This window comes from Rhinolophus sinicus, linkage group LG03, assembly GCF_036562045.2.
Source record: "Rhinolophus sinicus isolate RSC01 linkage group LG03, ASM3656204v1, whole genome shotgun sequence".
In the NCBI taxonomy this organism is placed as follows: domain Eukaryota; kingdom Metazoa; phylum Chordata; class Mammalia; order Chiroptera; family Rhinolophidae; genus Rhinolophus; species Rhinolophus sinicus.
Window position 1 is genome coordinate 37,966,503 of NC_133753.1, and position 20,036 is coordinate 37,986,538.

The 20,036-nt window shown below is 35.9% G+C and overlaps 1 protein-coding gene across 9 annotated transcripts in view; it reads right to left on the bottom strand.

Moving 5' to 3' along the window:
* KTN1 (kinectin 1) overlaps positions 1 to 20,036 on the bottom strand; it is an 89,394-nt gene that overhangs the window by 50,074 nt on the left and 19,284 nt on the right. For all 9 annotated transcript variants that reach the window (XM_019725778.2, XM_019725774.2, XM_019725776.2 and 6 more), the window contains exons 2-9: positions 19,477 to 20,029; positions 15,102 to 15,239; positions 13,547 to 13,717; positions 12,410 to 12,540; positions 6,996 to 7,112; positions 4,894 to 5,034; positions 1,723 to 1,829; positions 818 to 950 (exon numbers count right to left, since the gene is read on the bottom strand). In XM_019725778.2, the coding sequence (XP_019581337.2) occupies positions 818 to 950; positions 1,723 to 1,829; positions 4,894 to 5,034; positions 6,996 to 7,112; positions 12,410 to 12,540; positions 13,547 to 13,717; positions 15,102 to 15,239; positions 19,477 to 20,002 (1,464 nt within the window). In that variant the 5' untranslated portion in view covers positions 20,003 to 20,029. The remainder of the gene's footprint in view (positions 1 to 817; positions 951 to 1,722; positions 1,830 to 4,893; positions 5,035 to 6,995; positions 7,113 to 12,409; positions 12,541 to 13,546; positions 13,718 to 15,101; positions 15,240 to 19,476; positions 20,030 to 20,036) is intronic.

Here is a 20,036-nt window from a genome sequence, read left to right on the forward strand (position 1 = left end):
CCAAGGAGCCATGAGAACTTCACAAAAACAAAAATTACACTATTTTCCACATTCAATTATTCCCAAAGCCCCTTTAATCTCTACTATTCTGGAACTAGTATCAAGGTATGATTATATTAAATACCTATGTAGGAATTGATCTAATACATTTAACTTACACAAATTGAAGTATACATCCAACAAATCCTCTCCTCAGTAAAAGGAGGAACAGACAATTTTACTCATCATTCCACTCAATGTGCATAGGCTATGAAGTTCAAGAAAAACGAATCTACTCCTCTCTCAGTCAGCCTGAGCAACCCCATGAATCTCTTCTCAGTATGAGAATCTCATGGTACCAAGTGTCTAAAAAAACAATGTATACTATGGCTCAAGTAAAAACTACTGGAGCATTACTTGGTCTTATACTCAAGCAAAAGAAAATCATCTATTCCGATGTTGGAAGAAAAATAGACTTTACTAAACTTACTAAGATATCCAACTTACGGATGGTAAGTTATGTTGAAGGTAATTTTAACTACATGATTTTTGCCCTATGCAGGCAGAGCTTAACCTCCACAGACAAGATGAAATTCTACTGCTTATACCTGTCAATCAGCTAATTTTATATTTCATATCTTCTAACAGTCTTCACCTTCAAACTCCAGCCTATATTCAATTCTTACATTAGTCCACACACTTCTGCATAGGCAGAACACTTAGACTACAGGTCCCATTAAGCCTCCAACTCCATTTCTCAAACCTATATATACACATTTAGGTCACTGAATTGAATATCTACATTATTTATGAAATGATAAAGGTAGAAATATATAACCTTTAACTGAGTAACTGCTTGCTCAGCATTCTTCTTTTGGACTTCCTCTTGCTGTAGCTTTCCTGTTTTCTCAGTCAGTTCATTCACCAATCTAGCATAGTCCTGGCGCAGTTTATTTAGTTCAGCAGACTGCCTGAAAATAGTAACTAGATTAGGAACCTTCCATTATTACAAACTCATAGAAAGAAAAGATAAACAAAACATATTTTACATGTTTTCCTGAGTTAGTAATTCCACTAATACCCAAATGAAAAGGCTATAAGTAACTACTAAAATGAAGTATGGTTGAGAGTAACTTCTGAATCATTCTGATGGCAATAACACAAATTCTAAAGTCACTATAATATAATCAAGAAATGGATGACCACACACTAATAACAGAATCAATAGTGCCACCCTCAAACTGATGTTCTGAAAATCTATTAAAGTCAACCAGTCAGTGTTTATTCTATGTTACTAGCCCCTCTCTAGGGTTCTGTTTCTCAAAGTATAGCCCAGAGCAAACCACATAATTATCACAAGAATGTGTCTTAATATGTAGACTTGTAGGCTCCACCTCAGAGCCACTAAATCATAATCTTTTAGGGGTAGGACACAAGAATGTGGTTTTTTTTTAACGAATATGGCAGACACTCTTCAGAACAATGAAATTTGAGAACTACTGTTAAACAGGGTAGATGGTAAATTCAGTCTCATATATTTGTAGACTGTTCTACTGGTGGCACAGTATTTACCATACAGTTTAGCTGAAAAGGTTCTTCACACAGCAAGAGAACTGTTTGTGAAAATCAACTCATTTTAGAAACAAATGTAAAAAACTTTAGCCAATTACTATCAAACATCATTTTGATGATTCAAGAAACTACTCTGCCATTCAATTAAACATAAAGCATTTGGAAACATACTTGCTTTCTAATTGGTTTGTAGTGTTGCTGACAGCATCTCTCAGTATGCCATTTTCCTGCTTCAAGTGAGCTATCTCTGCCTCCATCTGCTCACGAACTTGCTGAAACTAAAATTATTTTACAAACATAAGATTTAGAAAACAATGACTACCAAAGCTAAGTTTTAAAAGAAACTTTATTATGATGAGAATGTAAAAAGCATCAAGACAATGAAGTTTACATCATCCTTCTCAAATAAATATAAACAAATTTAAACGATGAGTTACATTTTGATAGTGATGAATGCGAAGTATTAGGTTGGTGCAAAAGTAACTGCGGTTTTTGCAATTATTTTTAACTTTTTAAACCGCAATTACTTTTGCACAAACCTAATACAAACTGCCACAGCATTCAAGAAAGCAAGTAGATGCCAGCTGCTATCATATTTGAAATGAAAAATAAATACACATAGATACTATTTCAGAACTGAAAGATGATTTAGGATACTTCCCTACCCATTAGACTCATACAGAATTAAGCCTGTCTTGATCCTATGTTAATTTTATGTTAGTATTTTCTAATGAAAGATTTTAGTGATCAAGTTTAAAAATATATTCAATACATTTATATTAACTTACAAATTGAGCCATACTCAAATAGATGGCAAATTCATTGAACAGTAATCTACTTGCTAAAATATTCTGGCCTCTAATTTTTTATTTCAGAATTATACCATCAAAAAGATAAACAACACTGAATCTTATATCCCCATAAGGATATGTCTTACCTAAATATGTGAAATAATCTTAATTTTTAGTAAACCTATTCAAATAAAAGAAATTCTATTTTTCCAAGAACTTATATAAAATCTGTATCTTGACCTCTACAAACAAGTAACAAATAAAATAAAAAATGATGAATCACTTCACACTCAATAAAAGAAGTTGCTACATGTACTTAGTTAATTTTCAAATGAACCCTAACAAAATATTACTTGAGGCTAGAAAAATCAGTTCTTCAATAACCTGATCTCCAGGGAAGAATACTTCAAATGGTTAGGGGTTGGGAAGATAGAGGATTTGGCCAAATGAAAGCACAGGAGCAGCCATGGATGGGGTAAGAATCTGACAACGGAGTCATTCAATTATTTTTTGCTGTTAGTGTATTTCCATGAAAAACATTTGGACTTTGATAGCAATGAAGAATAATTTAAAATTTTTCAGCAGACTAGCAATGTGATCAAAGTAATATTTTACAAATAAAAATCTGGTACTAATTACATGTTAGAATGGAAATGAGAGACCTATTAAGAAGGCGCTATAATTATGTTAATATGAAATAATAAACTAAGGTGATGTCTAAGAACTGAATGCAAGAATAATTAGAAATAAAGTATCTTTAAGATTTCAGAATAAATTATATATTGGGTAAGGGAGAGAAAAGTCAAAGGACAATAATGCCTAAAACTACTGGAAAATAAACACAGCCTGATCAAAAATAAGAGTATGACTTTAGAAATATGTAAAATTTGAGGTGATGAAAAGAGCTTCCAAATTGAAGCTTTAGCCAGCAATGGAAATAATTTGCAAAAAAAAAGAATCCTTAGTCCAGAAAGTTCAATTAGCGGGAGTGAGCTCACTTGACAAGCAAACCCGAACTATATTCTTCAAATGCCTGTTTATCAGTAATAAAGGTAATACTTCAATCTCAAAAAAAAGAACACAAACAAATATCACTGGGCCAGACCTAACCGGAATCATGAAAATGGTAATACATAGAAAGACAGACAGTAAGACCTGAACCTTCTGAAATGTTGAAAGAAGACTGGTGAAAGTAAGAACAAGAAACAAAAGATCACTTAGGCCAAAACCTTATGAGTTTTCCTTCATTATCACTTCTCTCTCCTTCTTTCCTTCACTGTCACCAAGCTCTACCTACTAATTCTTTTTGTATCACTCAAACTCATCCTTTCATTGTCAACATCTGATTTCAGGCCCTTCTTCTCCTGGATTCCTGCAAAAGCCTTCCAACTATCCTGTGTTCCATTCTCACAATGCTGCCAGAGTAATAATTAAGAATACTAATATAATCACATTGCTGGGTTGATTATACTTCACTGGCTCCTCAGTCTTCAGTTATACAAAGCCCTTTAAGACAGGACTTCGGGGCCGGCCCAGTGGCTCAAGCGGTTAGAGCTCCATGCTCCTAACTCAGAGGGCTGCCAGTTTGATTCCCACATGGGCCAGTGGGCTCTCAACCACAAGGTTGCCAGTTCAATTCCTTGAGTCCCGCAAGGGATGGTGGGCAGCGCCCCCTGCAACTAAGACTGAACACGGCACCTTGAGCTGAGCTGCCGCTGAGCTCCCTGATTGGCTCAGTTGGTTGGAGCACGTCCTCTCAACCACAAGGTTGCTGGTTCGACTCCTGCAAGGGATGGTGGGCTGTGCCCCCTGCAACTAGCAACGGCAACTGGACCTGGAGCTGAGCTGCGCCCCCAACAACTAAGACTGAAAGGACAACAACTTGACTTGGAAAAAAGTCCTGGAAGTACAAACTGTTCCCCAATAAAGTCCTGTTCCCCTAACCCAATAAAATCTTTAAAAAAAAAAAAAAGACAAGACCTCTATTTTTTTTTCCCTCTGGATCTTCTACATTCCAGCCCTGACTCCCAAATACCACACGTACGACCGTATTTCTCACAAACTGTTATCACTAGACAACCTGTATTGGAAACACCTTGTGTGTACTCACTAGAAAGCTCAATCCTGGGCCCCAAAATAAACCCACTGAACCATCTCTAGGGATGGGACTAAGGAATCACACCAAGTAATAACCTTTCATACCCAGTGCCCACTCCATCACTCTTTTACCTGCCAAAGCCCAACTGTTTCAAAAGATTCAACTACAGTCTGCATATCATTTCTAACAAGTCTTCCCTATCAATCTTTCTCTTCCCCACCTCCCATCTCCACTGTTCCAAAGCACCCAATGCTTACCTCTACTGTAATGGAGTATTTACTTGTCAGCTTCCAGCCGCCCCACCAACAAAAGTTGCTAACTTAGGAGGGAGCCAGTTTAACTAGCCATTGTACCATGGCCCAACACAGGGCTTTCTACATATTAGGTAGTTAAAACCTCGCTACTTAAATGGACGCAAACATTTCATTTTGTTTTCAAAGAATGAAAATATACCTTCATCTGCATCTGTTGAGTCTCCTGATAACTGACATGCATTTTGTTTTGAAATATATTATGTTCCTTTTCTAATGCTCCAATCCGATCTTTCATCCTTGCTATAACCACACTGCTTCTTTCTTTTTCTGTCATCATTTCCTAGAAGAGTAAACCAGAAAAAAATTATGAAAAACTTGTTATTAAAAAAATGAGTACCATAAGACTATAATAAAACACTTTTAACATCAGAAAATATGGTATCAGTAAAACAACCAAGAATTCTAAAATAAGTACTTACTTAAAAAGCAAGGTCAAAGGTTAAAAAAACACCCATTGTCTTTTGCATCTTACCTTGTCTTTATACCAGTACCCTTCATAAACACTGCTGTTTTGTTTACTCTTATTTCAAATGTACTTTCTAGTCTGAGTTAAAGAGTTGAACCTGGGATAAATCCTACATTCTAACTTGATTATAAGATTTTTACACTTGATCTTAGCCAAAAGGCCAAGAAGCGATACATAAGAAGATTTTTAAACCAAAACAGTTAATTCACTATAATTTGCAGGTACTAGGTCTCTTTTAGGGTACAGAAAAAGGCAAAAAAAAAAGCCTAGAAGAGAAAAAAATAAGTCTCTTTCCTAGGGGAAGAGATAAGGATATGTTTCTAGCAGAATGGAAGTTTAGAATAAGAGTAAAAGAAAATAAAATTTTATTATCTTCCCAAGTCAAATTTCATTAAAAGGGTGATTCCATTTTATGTTGCAAGTACTTTGAACTTCTAGAACAAATATTAATTATCAAAGTACAAAAAAGCCAAGCAACTTTAAAGTTATGTGCAGGGATGATCAGTCCATGCCCCTGCTCTAAGAAACCATCTGAAAAAATTTAGTATTTTTATGTAATTTATGGTGACTCATAAAAGTTAATTCTTTACATTTGAAAATTGTTATATGATGTATATAATGCACTTAGAAAAAAGTATACACATCTTAAGTGTACAGCTCAATAAATTATAAAGTAGTTACCTTTTTAAATATTTAAAATATAGTCCAGAAAACTATAGCAACATAAAACTATATACTAAAGTTTCTAATTTTAAGGAAACATGTTTAGTAACAACTTTGATTAATCTTAATATGACCAAGTTTTTCCAATGACTTATTTTTATTTACTTCAAATTCATATAAAGGATTTTTTTATATTCAAAAGAGGCCATTCACAAGTCATCAAGTAGCTATGTGAATGATGTAGAAATAAACCTTATTTGCTCTACTGTATTTAATTCCTAAAAGGAATAACAGCACTTCAGGAGGAATGAGACCACATTTTCCATAGTTTGAATTATGTTCTCAATCTACATGATTTTTTTTTTGAGATTTAATTGACACAGCACATTACATTAGTTTCAAGTATACAACACAATGATTCGATATTTATATATATTGAGAAGTAATCACAGTAAGTATAGTTAACATCATCACCACGGTTGCAAACTTTTTTCTTGTGATGAGAACTGTTAAGATCCACTCTCTTAGCAGCTCTCAAACATACAATACAGTATTATTAACTATAGTCACCATGTTGCTCGTACATCTCCAAGACTTATTTACTTTATAACTGCGAGTTTGTATCATTTGACATGATTTCTAAAGGTCTTTCTTTACCTCTCAGAGTAACATTTCTGGGGTTTGAAGAACTTCAATGATTAAAAATTATAAATATCACAAAAACCTTCACAAATAAATTACCTACATAAGAATTTCAATTTATCCTATAAATTGGATTTAAACAAGATCATGCCGAGTTTTATGCTTTTATAGAGAATAATTCTAGGTCAGATCCAACTGAACAATGTTCCCAATGTTCCAAATGCTCCTGTTATTCCGAAATTAGGATATCGATAAGTACTGTTATTTTAAATTCATAATTCATCTGTAAGCTATAATAACATGAAAGAGTGAGTCACTACCACCACCACCAAAACTCTAGAAGAAAATGACTTTTACTGGGTATCAATTTTTTACACAAACAATTAACTCAGTAATTATGGACAACTTCTAAAATCCTTCATTGCTTCTGATTCAGAAAATCTCTCCTTTAAATAGAAGAATGACTTCACCTGGGTTAACTGCTTACACCGATCCTTCACAGCAGCAGCATCTTCCTTCACAGCAGCAAGTAATTTGTCTTTTTCTTGAAGCTGATGTACAAGTGCAGTCAACTCTCCTTTATTTGACTACAATTGAGAAATCAATACAGAATTAGCAATACTTAACATGGACTAATGAAAATTATGAAAATGAAGTATCTAGTATCAAGTGTTCTTAGGCCAATACAGAGTCCACTGTTATATATAAAGTACAATGACTGTCAACTACTGGTCAGTAAAATATCATTCAGGAAAGTCACTGTATCATTATATATTCTGATGCATAAGATACATATTAATCAAAAAACAAATTTGTACTAAGAATTATAGATCTTCCATTTTTACACCCAGAGCAAGATAGCAATCTCCCCTTCTCCTCCTAAAAGATCAAAGGAATAGTGTGAAACCAGAATGCAAAATGAACCAAAATGAAATAGTCGTCTGTCATGTCAAAGCATATCAGGAAAGACTGACAAAAGTAGTGGAAATCAAACACAGGTGGCTCGACAACACTATCGGAATATACCCAAAACTACAGAGGTACCACGGGTGCATACTTCTCTGAAGTTAACAGGCATACCTTGGGAGGTAAAACCAACAACCCCCCATTTGACATCAGGAAAAAGCGCAAAGATAGACGGTAAGCATTTTCTTGGAAGGAGGTCTCAAGAAGCAGAATAAGTAGAAATGAAGAGAAAACCATACAAACTTTTACTTAAAAAGAGCAGCTAGTCAGTGAGGCAGTTGTCAAGGGAGATTCGCTATAGGGAAACACTCTATAGCAAACCTTTTATCTGGGAAGAAGGAAAGGCTAAAGGAACTCATTTACACACACAGCCCAAGGAGAACACCAGTTAGCCTTGGTCCTTTATTATCAATCTCCAGGCACAGAGATGATCCAAGAGGAACACCCCTCAATGGAAAAGGAGTACTGATCAAAAAGAAATAAAACAAAGTCTATGCAAGATACAAGAAAAAGGAAGAAAACAGTAAGAGAAAAACCAATGGCAAGTGAAGAAAAATCACCAGAAAAATGACTGTCAAAGAGCAGACAAAAATTGTGATTAAAAACATGTCACCGTGATTTATAAAAATCTAATACAGCAGGCATTTCTGGAAAAACAAGAGCAAAGAACAGAGCTCACAAGAAAAACCTGAGAGGAAAGACAAGACTGCAGAAGATAAAATATGAGATAAAATATGAGCTGGCGAAACCCGAGGTAAAAGTAACACCATCTAAGAAAGACAAGCTGCTGAAAATACAGTAAGAGACATAAAGTACAGGGTGAAGAGAAGTAAATTTAAAAAAACAAAAAATAAACCAAAAAAGCTTTTATTTTTTTTTAAGACTAAAATATGAAAGACAACAAAAACAGGCAAAGAAGATCCAACAAATGTTTAATTGACACCCATTATTTCAATTATTTTAAGGAACACTGAATCTCATGATGGAAAACCACGCTTTATGCCAAGTAATACTGATAGAGGAGTCAATGCCCAGCCATATTATAGTAAAATCCTGCTGGACTTCAAAGAAGCTGAATCTCTTGATGTTTGTACAGTAGGGTGGACAGTGGAAAGGTTCAATAAATAATAAACACTAGGTTGATTGCCCAAAGGATGTTCTTATTGTGAGTGTAGTTTGATATAAATACATGAAAAGAATGCGAAATTCAAACTGGTCTCAGACCTCTATCCAACAGTATGAATGAAGAGAATGGTAAAGCAAGAATGAAAAAATTCTCAAAAATATCCAGAAACATTATACCTCACCAAATCATTATTCAAGTATAAAGACAACAAAGAAGCATTTTAACTTGCCAGAATTTGGGAAATACAGTTTCCATGAGCCCTTCTTGAAGAAATTCCAGGAAAAACAACTTCATCCAACCAAGAGATGAATACAGAAGCTATGGCAAAAGAATTGGTATCAAGCTTTGAACCCACCATTAAACTGTAGAATTAAGACTAAAACAAACATGAAAGTTACAGTCACAAAACAAACATTAAACATTGTAAATATCTGATAAACAAATGCTATAATTAATGAAAGTTGAAAAGGAAGAGAGAAGGTAGGAAAAAATGTAAGTAAGCAGGCTTCCTCCTGTTACATAGCATCGGGTCACAACAGTTAATAATTTAAAGTTGAACAATCACATAATTGAAACAAGTATATTTAAAGGTCAATACTAAGAAATAAATAATCAACTAAAATAATCAAGTAAATCTTCAATATTTTCTTACTAGTAATAACATTAACAGTTAACATTTTTGAGGAATTATTGTATTCTAGGAACTCTAAGCACCTACACTGTCTTACCTCATTTTAATTCTCAAAACCTGATTTTCATTCTCAATTAGTGACGGGAAAACTGAAGTATTGAGGTTAAGTAACTTATCTAAGGCCACAAAGCACAAAGTGGCAGAGCCCAGATTTGAATGCAGGAAATCTGACTCTAGAGCCCAGGGTCTTAACTTACACTCTAAATATACAACGCAAGTGTCTTGTAGCTTAAACACAAGGCATGTGCATGCACACACACCTCTCTCTCTCTCTCTCCTCCTCCTCCTCTCTTAACTGTGTGACACCTCCAGCTTTTACTCTATTCCCCCTCCCAGCTAAGGTTCTTACTGTCACATTTCCTGCCCATTCTCACTTATTTACCATCTAGTTCTCCAATGAAACTGTTTTCAATAAGGATATCAAATCTAGTTTTTCAATCCATATCCCCTTGATCTCTCTAAAAGCACTTCACTGTTGACTTTTCCCTCCAACCTCTGAACTCTCCACCCTCCTTAAGCGGCTGTGATTCCACTGTCTCCTGGTGTTTCTCCTCCTGCTTTGTGGTGGCTTTCCCTACTAAATGGTAATGCTTCTCAGAGTTCATTCTTGAACTTTCTTATCACTCCACAGAACCTCTCTGGTCTAACATACATCCACCACATGTATTGGTGATAGTGGCTAACTTTCCTAAATCACTCCCATCTTTTGTCAACGCCAGAGAAAAATACATATTCAACTGTGAAATGATTACATTCACCTAAATGATCCAAACTTCTTAAAATTTTTCACAATCCTCTACTCTGTCTTCCTCTGCAAAGTGTTCACAAATACCACTGTCATGACAATGTATCCAGTTACTCGAGCAAACACAGGCATTCATTCTGGACTCTTCTTTAGCCACTCTATGTAATATGGTCAGCAAGGCCTCTAACTTCTCTCTCTCCTACGCCTATGCTGGTGCTCCTGCATTTATCTTTCCCATTTCTCTCAAGTGGTCTTTATTACGTGGGGGGATTCATTTCCATCTGGAACCTTGAAATCTATTAAAAGATCTAAACAAGACTCAGTTTCTATGCCAGAAAAAGGGAGAAATTAAACTTACCTGGTCTTTCCCAGACACAGGGGACCTACAAGAGCACTAAGTCCCTGCAGATAATAGAAGCACTCCATGAAAGACCCAGAACAAGAAGATTTTAGTCAAAAGCTCAACGTTCCAAGAAAGGGGAGAAAATGTGAAGTTGCAAAATACTTACTCTATTTCAAAAACACTATCTTTAACAGTCCCCAACTTCCTCTTTGGCCTGCCTAAAATACCTATCAAGGGGAGCTTGATTCTCTAGTCTCTAGAGTTCAAAGCCATCTCAGACAAATAAAATGACTACTCTTGCCCCCATCAGCCACACCAAAATCCTTAGTCAGAAGAGAAACACAGCAATTATTTTTAATTTTAAAAAGCTACAATTTCAAACAGGTACTAACATAATAATTTTAATTGGAGGCTTTTTCCTGCTAGGAGCTTTTTCCAATCACCACAATAACTAAGAACTCCTTTTAGATTTATACTTACCCAATTAAAATAAAGTAAATCAAGTGACAAATTCATCAATCAAGAATTTCACGTAAGTTCCTTGCCACAGAATAATCTGACTTTGTATCTGAAGTTGTACAGAGGCATCTATACACACTTGCTCTGATTACCCTCGAACATGTTGTTTACTCTGGGCCATTGCTAGCGCCAAATGAAGACCATCCAACAAGCATACTACATTGTAAGATGCCACATATTTGTAAAACACACTGTCAACAGATACTGGGAAGTATGGACAGACTTATAATGCTATGAAAAAAAGTCCAAATAGTCATAGGAAACAACAGGGAGAACAATTTAAACTGGGAACTCAGATTACCTTTATATGAGGAAAGGATATTTAAGTGGAGACTTGAAAGAGGAATTAACCAAGGGAAGACATTGGGGGATTGAGGGGAAAGTGTTGGGACAGTCCAAACAGAAGAAAAGTCTTGGTATGCTCCAGAGGAACCAGAAAAGACCTAGTATGAGTGAAATGTGGTGAGGGGATGGGGAAAGTGCCGTGAGATAAGGTTGTATAGAGAAATAGGCAGAAACCTGCCAAGGAATTTGGATTATGTTCTAGGTGCAAAGACAAAGGCACAAAAGGTTTTTAAAGCAATGAGTAATATGACCTGATTGATCTCTAAAAGGTCACCTTGAATTTGTATGGAAAAAATAAAAGGGCTAAGCAAGGAAGTAGAAACATCAACTAGGAGACTACTGAAGGTAGTAAGAAGTGATGGTTTAGACTAGAATAGTCTTTAAGAAAAAACGGAAGCCACTCAAGATTTTAAAGCAGGTAAGTGGTAGTGGGGGGGGTGGGTGGGTGGTGTGTGTTTAGAACAGTTAAGTCCACCACCTAATAGTGAATACCAGACATCACGTCATCTTATTTTACACAAAGAACACTTCAAAACGTGTCACCTTTCCCAGTATGACATCCTATACGTGTACATGATAATAGAGTGAGCATGAGCCATGAGAAATTAAATATTTACTCCATGGATTTTATGGGGGGTTTTTGTTTTGTTTTGTTTTTCCACAAATTTTAGTCAGTTATAGCAGTGATTCTACCATGCAAATCACTTAGTTTAGAATGGTAATATTACACATACATATATGCAACGATTCCTAGGTTCTTTGAATGGAGCTATCTTCAGTCACAAAAACATTTCATATATGCTGCCCAGACTCCCCTGACCTTGCATTTAATACTTCCAATCACAGCACAGCAAGGTGCAACACAGCCAAGAGCCAAATGACTTTGAAGTCATGTCAATCATCTTACTTATAAGCAATGCACTTTTGTCAAAACATCAGAAGACTTAGATACCTAATTAAGTGTATTGATTAGTATGGGTATATGAAATAACTTCTGAGGACATTCTAGAACTTTTATATGTAACTATATGCTTTGGGGAATGAAGGATGGAAGTAGATAATAATTTATTGCTCTACCAGAAGTCTTGCTTGGTGAACTTCAAATCACTGCTCCTACATATGCCCAAAACCAAAAATATGCTTGCTTACCTTCTTTAAAGCATCCTGTATCACACCCGACTTCTCCTTTAGCAGGTCTATAACACAGAGGGCCTCATCTTCAGAAAACATCATAGTCTTCAAGGACAGAAGAAAATCTTTAAATTTCACTTCAGCATTTTCTTAAAAAAAAAAAAAAAAAAGGAAGGGGAGTAAGAAATTGGCATTTAAAATACACAACTAATAACTTCAGCAAAGATAAGCATCAAGAGTTCTTCACCCAGAATATCAATAGCCAAGAGAAAACAGACTTACATTTCAGGTCAAACAACAATAAATAGTCAAGAGAGAAAAACGTGTTTATCTTTAATGTAATAAGGAATAATTACATTAACTAAAATGCAGAATACTAAACTGCCAATACACCTTCATTTTAAAAACAAAAAATCATTCAAATGTCTAGTATATGCTAGTATCTAAACTAGGTATGTTCTGATTCTCATTTAACCTTAATACTCATGACATATAAACCAAATTTTACAAATGAGAAAACAAACTTGAAGATATTAAAAGGAAATCTGATTTTTTCAAGATCAAATACATACGAGCAATCCTGACATTTGAAAACTCCATGCATCAAACATCTGCTGACTCACCCACCTCAATTCCTCCAATGCTCTCATATTAGGCACCAACTTCCTCTTCTTAAAAGCTACTGCCACCCATTAGACCCAAAACAGCCCAAGGCTTTTAGTACTCCAACTACATTTTAAGTTTAAAAAAGGCACCGTGTGCATGTTGTGGGGACAAGAGGTGTATGTGAACTCTCTGTACTTTCCACTTAACTTTGCTGTGAACCTAAAACTGCTCTAAAACAAAAATAAAGTCTATGAAAAAATAATAAAAGGCAAATGTGAATTAGCATACGAAACCTTGCAGAAGACAATCATAGAAGGGAAAAGAACACCAGACAGCAAAATAGCTGTGAGAGCTTGGGCAAGTCAAAACCAGTATCCAGCTCTACAAAACTGATGGGATTGGACTAGAAAATTATCAATAAGCCCTTTACTACAAGTATTCTATTAGGCTTTTGCAATTCACCGTTTCTATTAGAGAACATACCTGACTCTACGAGAACTCAAAAACGTGTTTTTTCCATACAATAGATTGTCGCATTCTGTATATTACCTTTGTCAGTTTCAGTCTTCAGTTTTTTAGCCCCCGTTTTCTGGATTCCTTCTACTTGGTCAGGTTTAATCAGATCAATAACCTCTCTCTTGTCCACCACAGGATTCGAGTCAGCATTATCCATCAAAGGAATGTAAGTAGTTGCATGAATAAGGGGTTCATCTACCAAGACTGCAATTTAAGTTCAAGAGAATTGTAATTATTCAGTGTTTTTAATAGAGTAATAACACGCAAGCACACTTCAGTTTAATGATACATGCCGTTATTTTCAAATCTCTAATACCAGCTCAATTTGGCTGTAAATTCCTATTTTATCATTTAACAAGTCAAAACATAGTACCAGTTTAATATTATTTCATAGTACAGTAAACCATTCCCATCATCTAAAAGTTTGCAGCATGTCTTTTCTAATAATATCTGAAAATTTCTTCTTATACATCCTTTACATTTTTCTCCTGTTTTAACTAAGAATCCATTCACATTTAATTAGTGCTCAAGAAAAACTTAATTTTTATTTATGTTGGTATTTTACTGAATTCTTATTGCAATTGATAATGTTTTAATTGAGATGCTAGCTATAAAAATCAGTCATTGTTCCTTGCAGGTATCTTCCCATTTCTAAGAGTTATGCCTCTAATTGCCATGGCACATTTTACTACACTGGTTAAAACTTCCAGAACATTTAAAGTGGAGGAAGAAACCCTCATTTTGTTCCTAATTTTAATGGGAAAAACTCTTAAGAGTTTGAATATTAAAGCCTGATATCTGTTCGTTAGAAATACGAACTTCCATATCTGTATGAAAACCTCTCTATATTCCTACTTTAAAAAAAAAAAAACTGGACGTGCATAGTTCTTCTATTTAAAACATAATAAATATGTAATCTTATCAAATATTTGGGATAATACTTTTCTATACTTGATTGCTTAGTATATCATAATTTTAATGCAAATAATAGAATTTTATTTTTTCTTTCCAATTTTATTTACTATTTTGTAGCACTAGTTGATACCACTGCTCAATATTATTTGAAAATCACTGTTTAAACTGCATAAATTTCAGTTAACTTCTCCCTGGACAATTCTGAACGTACAAAAATCACACCATCACTTTTAATTGGATGCTTCCCATATATACATGCAAATTATGTTCAGGAAATAATTGGGACTGTAGAATAATGAAAGATCAAGCTCATGTCCTCAGCATAATCTTTAAGTGATATTAAAAAGTATAAATATTTCAGGAATACTTTTGTTCTAGAGTTTGTATGTTATTTACATCATTTTCAAAACTCAGTTAAGAATATGTATAAATGTTTTGTCCTTTTTAAATTTCAAATGAGCTTCTTAATCACAAACTTATATACACTCTGGCCCATCTGTCAAAGCACTACAAAGTCACAAGACTAAAGAGAACCCTGGAATTGTATTAATATTAAAGTTACTATAGTACACACTAAGCTGAGAATTAAAGAGCATGTGAGGTCTCTAGGGTTCTTATTGTAGTGTACTTCTCTAGAATTAGTATTTATAAAATACACATCTACACATTTCACCGTTTTCTGTCTTTTGCTTCTTTGACGACACTTTCTTCTTTCCTGATCCACCTTCTTGTTTAGTCTCTTGGTGGAGGGGTAATGATTCTTGCTTTTTTGAAGGTGCCATAAGAGTTTCCACGTTTTTATCCTGGTCATCTTTATCAAAAATAAATGAAAAACCATCAAAATAAAAAACGAAAACAATGACCATACAAGAAAAGATTCAATTATTAATGAATAATTCCCAGAATGCCTTACCACCAAGTTTGAATTCTAATATATAATTCTCTTACTAACTTGTCATTCTAATTTTCCTACTCAGCTATACTTGCTCCTTAACTTCATCAAGATTTCTAGTACTTGCTCCTTCTTTTATATCCCATTTCTCAGCCACTCCTAGCCCTACTCAGCCTATAGGCCTGGTCAAATCTCTAGGCATGGTCAAAGCTCTATCACCCTAAAAAATAAAATCCTTCCCACCACTGTAATTCCTAGCCTTCCAAACCGAATTTTTTCTTACATTGACAAAAATACTCGTATAGTCTGTACTTCCTTTTCTACCAGTCATTTCTCAACTAATTGCAGCCTGATTTTTATCTCCTCCATTATATCCACAAAAGGAGTTACTAAGGTCCCTAGTGTCCCAAATGCCATACTCTGCCAATAATATCCTTTAACCCTTATTAGACTTCTATTCAGCATTTCCTACTATTGGTCTCTACCTCCTTAAAATTCTCTCCTCTCCATTACACTAAGTGGAATAAGCCAGTCACAAAAGGACAAATATTGTATAATTTCACTTATATGAAGTACCTAGAATAATTAAATTCAAGGAGACATAAAAGAGCATGGGAGTTGCCAGGGTCTAAGGGTAGCGAGGAATATGGGAAATTAGTATTTAATGGGTAGGGTTTCAGTTGGGGAAGATGAAAAAGTTCTTGAGATGGATGATGGTGATGACTCCACGACAATGTGAATATACTTTATGCCACAGAACTACACACTTAAAAATGGTTAAAATGGCTGGGCCAGCAAGGTGGCTGGAGCGCCGTGCTCCTAAGGCTGAGGTCGCCGGTTCAATTCCCACATGGGCCAGTGAGCTGTGCCCTCTACAGCTAAGATTGTGAACAACAGCTCTCCCTGGAGCTGGGCTGCGGTGAGCAGCTGGAGGTCGGCGTGAGCTGCCCTGGGCTACTGTGTGCTGCCAGGAGCGGCCAGCACCCAGAGTGAGTGGCCAGCAACCGGCGAGAGCTGCCGTGAGCTGCCTTGGACCCACCAACGACCGGCGGCCGACTGCCTCAGCCAGGGGCAGCACAAGGCTCATAACACAAGCCTGGGCCAGGGAGCTGTGTCCTACACAACTAGACTGAGAAACAACGGCTTGAACCGGAGTGGGGGGCGGAAGAAAGGGGGATGGTTAAAGTGGTAAATTTTGTTACGTTTATTTTACCACAATAAAATAAAAACTTCTCTCCTATCAGTTCCCACTGCAATCCTTTTCTTATATTGGAATATCCTTTGTGAGCTGCTCCTACTAAATACCTCATATGCAGGTATTCCTCAGGGTTGTGTCTTATTTAAATACTTCCCCCTGGGATGATCTCATCTATACCCAGGACTTCAACTACAACCTTCATGCTTCAGGCTTCTGAATCTATTTCTAACCTCACTCCTCTGCACTTACATATTCCACTGCATCCTGAATTGCTCCCTATATGAATGGCCCTCAGAAGCACCCAAAACACCAACTAAAAGCATTCTCCTCTCCATACACATCCACTCTCTCTCCAGTATTCCGTCTTAGTGCTACTAACCATCTATCAATTAGAGGTGGGCAAATTTTTTCTGTATAGGGTCAAATAGCAAATAATTTAGGCTTCGCAGGCCATACAGTCACAACGCTTCATCTACTGTTGCAGCCAGCCATAGACATGTGTTAGCAAATGAATATGGCTGCATTTAAAAAACTTTCTTTATGAATGTGGAGGTTTGACTTTCATCTAATTTCTATATTTAACAAAATATTATTTTATTTTTTTGAACCATTAAAATGTAAGAACTATTCTTGGTTCATGGGCCATAAAAACAGGAAGCAGGCCATAATTGGCTCACAGGTTGAAGTTTGCTAACCCTGACCAAACTGAGAACTTGGGAAATCGACTTTGATACCTTCTCCTTTATCTGCTATGTGTGCATTATGTACCACTGAGTTGGCTCTGACTCCTGGAGATTCTATGAATGAGTGACATCCACAATGTCTTGTCCCCAATGGCCCTGCTCAGCTCCTGCACACTCATGCCTATGGCTTCATTTATGGAATCAACCTGTCTCAAATTTGTTCTGCCTCCTTGCCTGCTGCCTTCTGTTTTTCCCAGCATTAATGTCCTTTCCAAAGAATCCTGCCTTCTCTTGATGTACCCAAAGACAGCTTCAGTTTTGTCATTTTTGCCTCCAGTGATGTTTAAGGTTTAATTTGCTCCAGAATCCACTTGCTCAACTTTCTGACAGTCTCGGGTATCTACAGAGCTCTCTCTTCCAACACTGTATTTCAAATGAATCCATTTTTTTCCTACCAGTCTTCTTCACTGTCCAACTTTCACATCCATACATAGCAATTGGGAATGAGGGTGTGGATGATCTTAGCCTTGGTCTCTAATGACACGTCTTTGCTCTTGCTGATCTTTCCTAATTCTTCCATTGCTGCCCTTGAGTCTCAGGCATCTCTTGATTTCTTGGCTGTGGTCTCCATGTTAATTGATGACTGAACCAAGATAAGCAAAATCTTTTAACAATTTCAATGTCTTCACTGTACATTTCAAGTTGTTATGTCATACCATAGCCAATAAAGTTAGTCATGTCATTTTTACTTGGTAGACCTCTCTAATCTACTTTCTGTATCTTCTGTCACTACCATAGTTCAGTCATTCAACTTAACTTTGGAAAACAATAACCTCTTAACAAGTCTGTCTACATCAAATTCTGTCCCATGAAATTTGTACTCCCAAGTTCTGCCAAAGATATCTTTCTAAAATATTAATCTGACCATGTAAACTAACCTGCTTGAAAATCTTCAACAATGGCTAAACTACAACATCCCAGCTCCTTAGCACTGTATACAAAAACCATCATGATCTAACCACTGTGTATCTTTTCAGCTTTGTTTCCTATCACCTCCTACCTCACATTTTTATGGTTCAACAATACACTGTAATCGTATACCTTGGTGCCTTTACACGTTATCCTCCCAATGTGGAATGAGACCCCACTACCTGCCTGGTGAAGGGCTTCACTCTGGAAGACCCAGCTCAGGCACTCCCTCCTCCATAGAGCTTTTTGCCCCTGGTCCCCATAAGCAGTAGTTGTTTGGGCTTTGGTACTTCTATACCAGTACTTGATACATCTCTTGTATAAGTCCCATTTTATGACTGGCTTACGTCCTTCTCCCCCACAAAAACATACGGTGTGTTCTTATTCCTCTAGTAAATACCATACTTCGATCACAGCTGGCAAGCAAATATTTAAAAAACAACATAACTAACTTAACACATCACAAGTTAAGATACGTGACCAAGTACAAAGTACACTCAAGTCCCTTCATTCAGAGCAAACTGTGTGCAGTTCCATACGTCATACTAGCCATTTCTCCTGTCCTTTCCATTGCACCTGTTAACCCCTCTCCTTGGAATACCCTGTCTCCACCCTTTCCCAGCCACACAAAAAAACTAGCTAGTACCCACTCAACCTTTCAGATTAATTTCAGGCATTATATGATCTAAGTGGCCCACCTTAGAACTCCGACACTGGTTTAGACATAGCTAGATCATGATACAAAACTTTTTATACGTATTATAATAATTATGTTTGTGGCCACAGCTAGCATGTGAATACTTTGAAAATGCACAATTCACCTCTGTGGTCCCCATACCTAGTATAAAGCCTAGCATAAAACAGATCTATGCTAAATGTTTACAAAATGAATTATCAAGGGTAAAAAAATATCTGATTTACCTCTTCATCTTTAATTCCAATCACATGATTAGAAAGTACTGATTGAAATAAATGTAAAAGTTTCTAACTGCTGGTACTTACATGTCCTTAGTGGTGTTAGCGAAACAGATTTTATATATTTCCATTAAACATCTTTTGTAATATGACGTTCAGTCATATTTGTCATATGAAGTTTAGTTTTAAATGCTGTTTTATGATCAATACTAATTATTTCTATAAGCAATTAATGTTAATAATAGTAAACACAGTGAAAAGGATAATGATCTTGGTTTCAGACTCAGTATTTAACACTTTACATGCACACCTAACAAAATACCTGAATTTCAAGCCCTAAAGTTATTAAAACAAATACAATCATCCAATGAAGTTAAATAGATTACAATACCGCTTCCATTTTTAGACTTCTTCTGCCCTGGTTTCTTCTTTGAGACACCTGCTTCCGAGGGTGGGGTGGGCTGCTGAGTAACTGGGACAGGTTCTACTTTTTTGCCTGGAATCTTTGATACATCACTTTCTTTGGTGACCTGCTCTTCTAATACAGGCTTGTGTTTCTTTTCCTTCTTCTTTCTTTCTCTAACACTACTTGAAGTTTCAACCACATTCAATGGAACAGTTACAACTTGCTCATCTTCTACAGCCAAGGCATCAGATAATTTAAAGTCCCGGGGTACACTCTCAGAATCAGATTCATGGAGGTTCCCATTCTGGATTTCTTTCTTTTTATTCTTTTTCTTTTCTGCCTTCTTTTTATCTGTTTTGGTAGGAATAAGCTTTTGTTCTCTTTTCTGTTTTGCAAGAACTTCATCATATAATGTTTCTTTCATGAAAAGCCAGAAGAAGAGGAAAATTACTGTAATAACTACTGAAGGAATAAGGACAATAAAATATGTTGACTCATAAAACTCCATCATGCTTTTGTTAATGTTATCCTATAAAACCTAAATG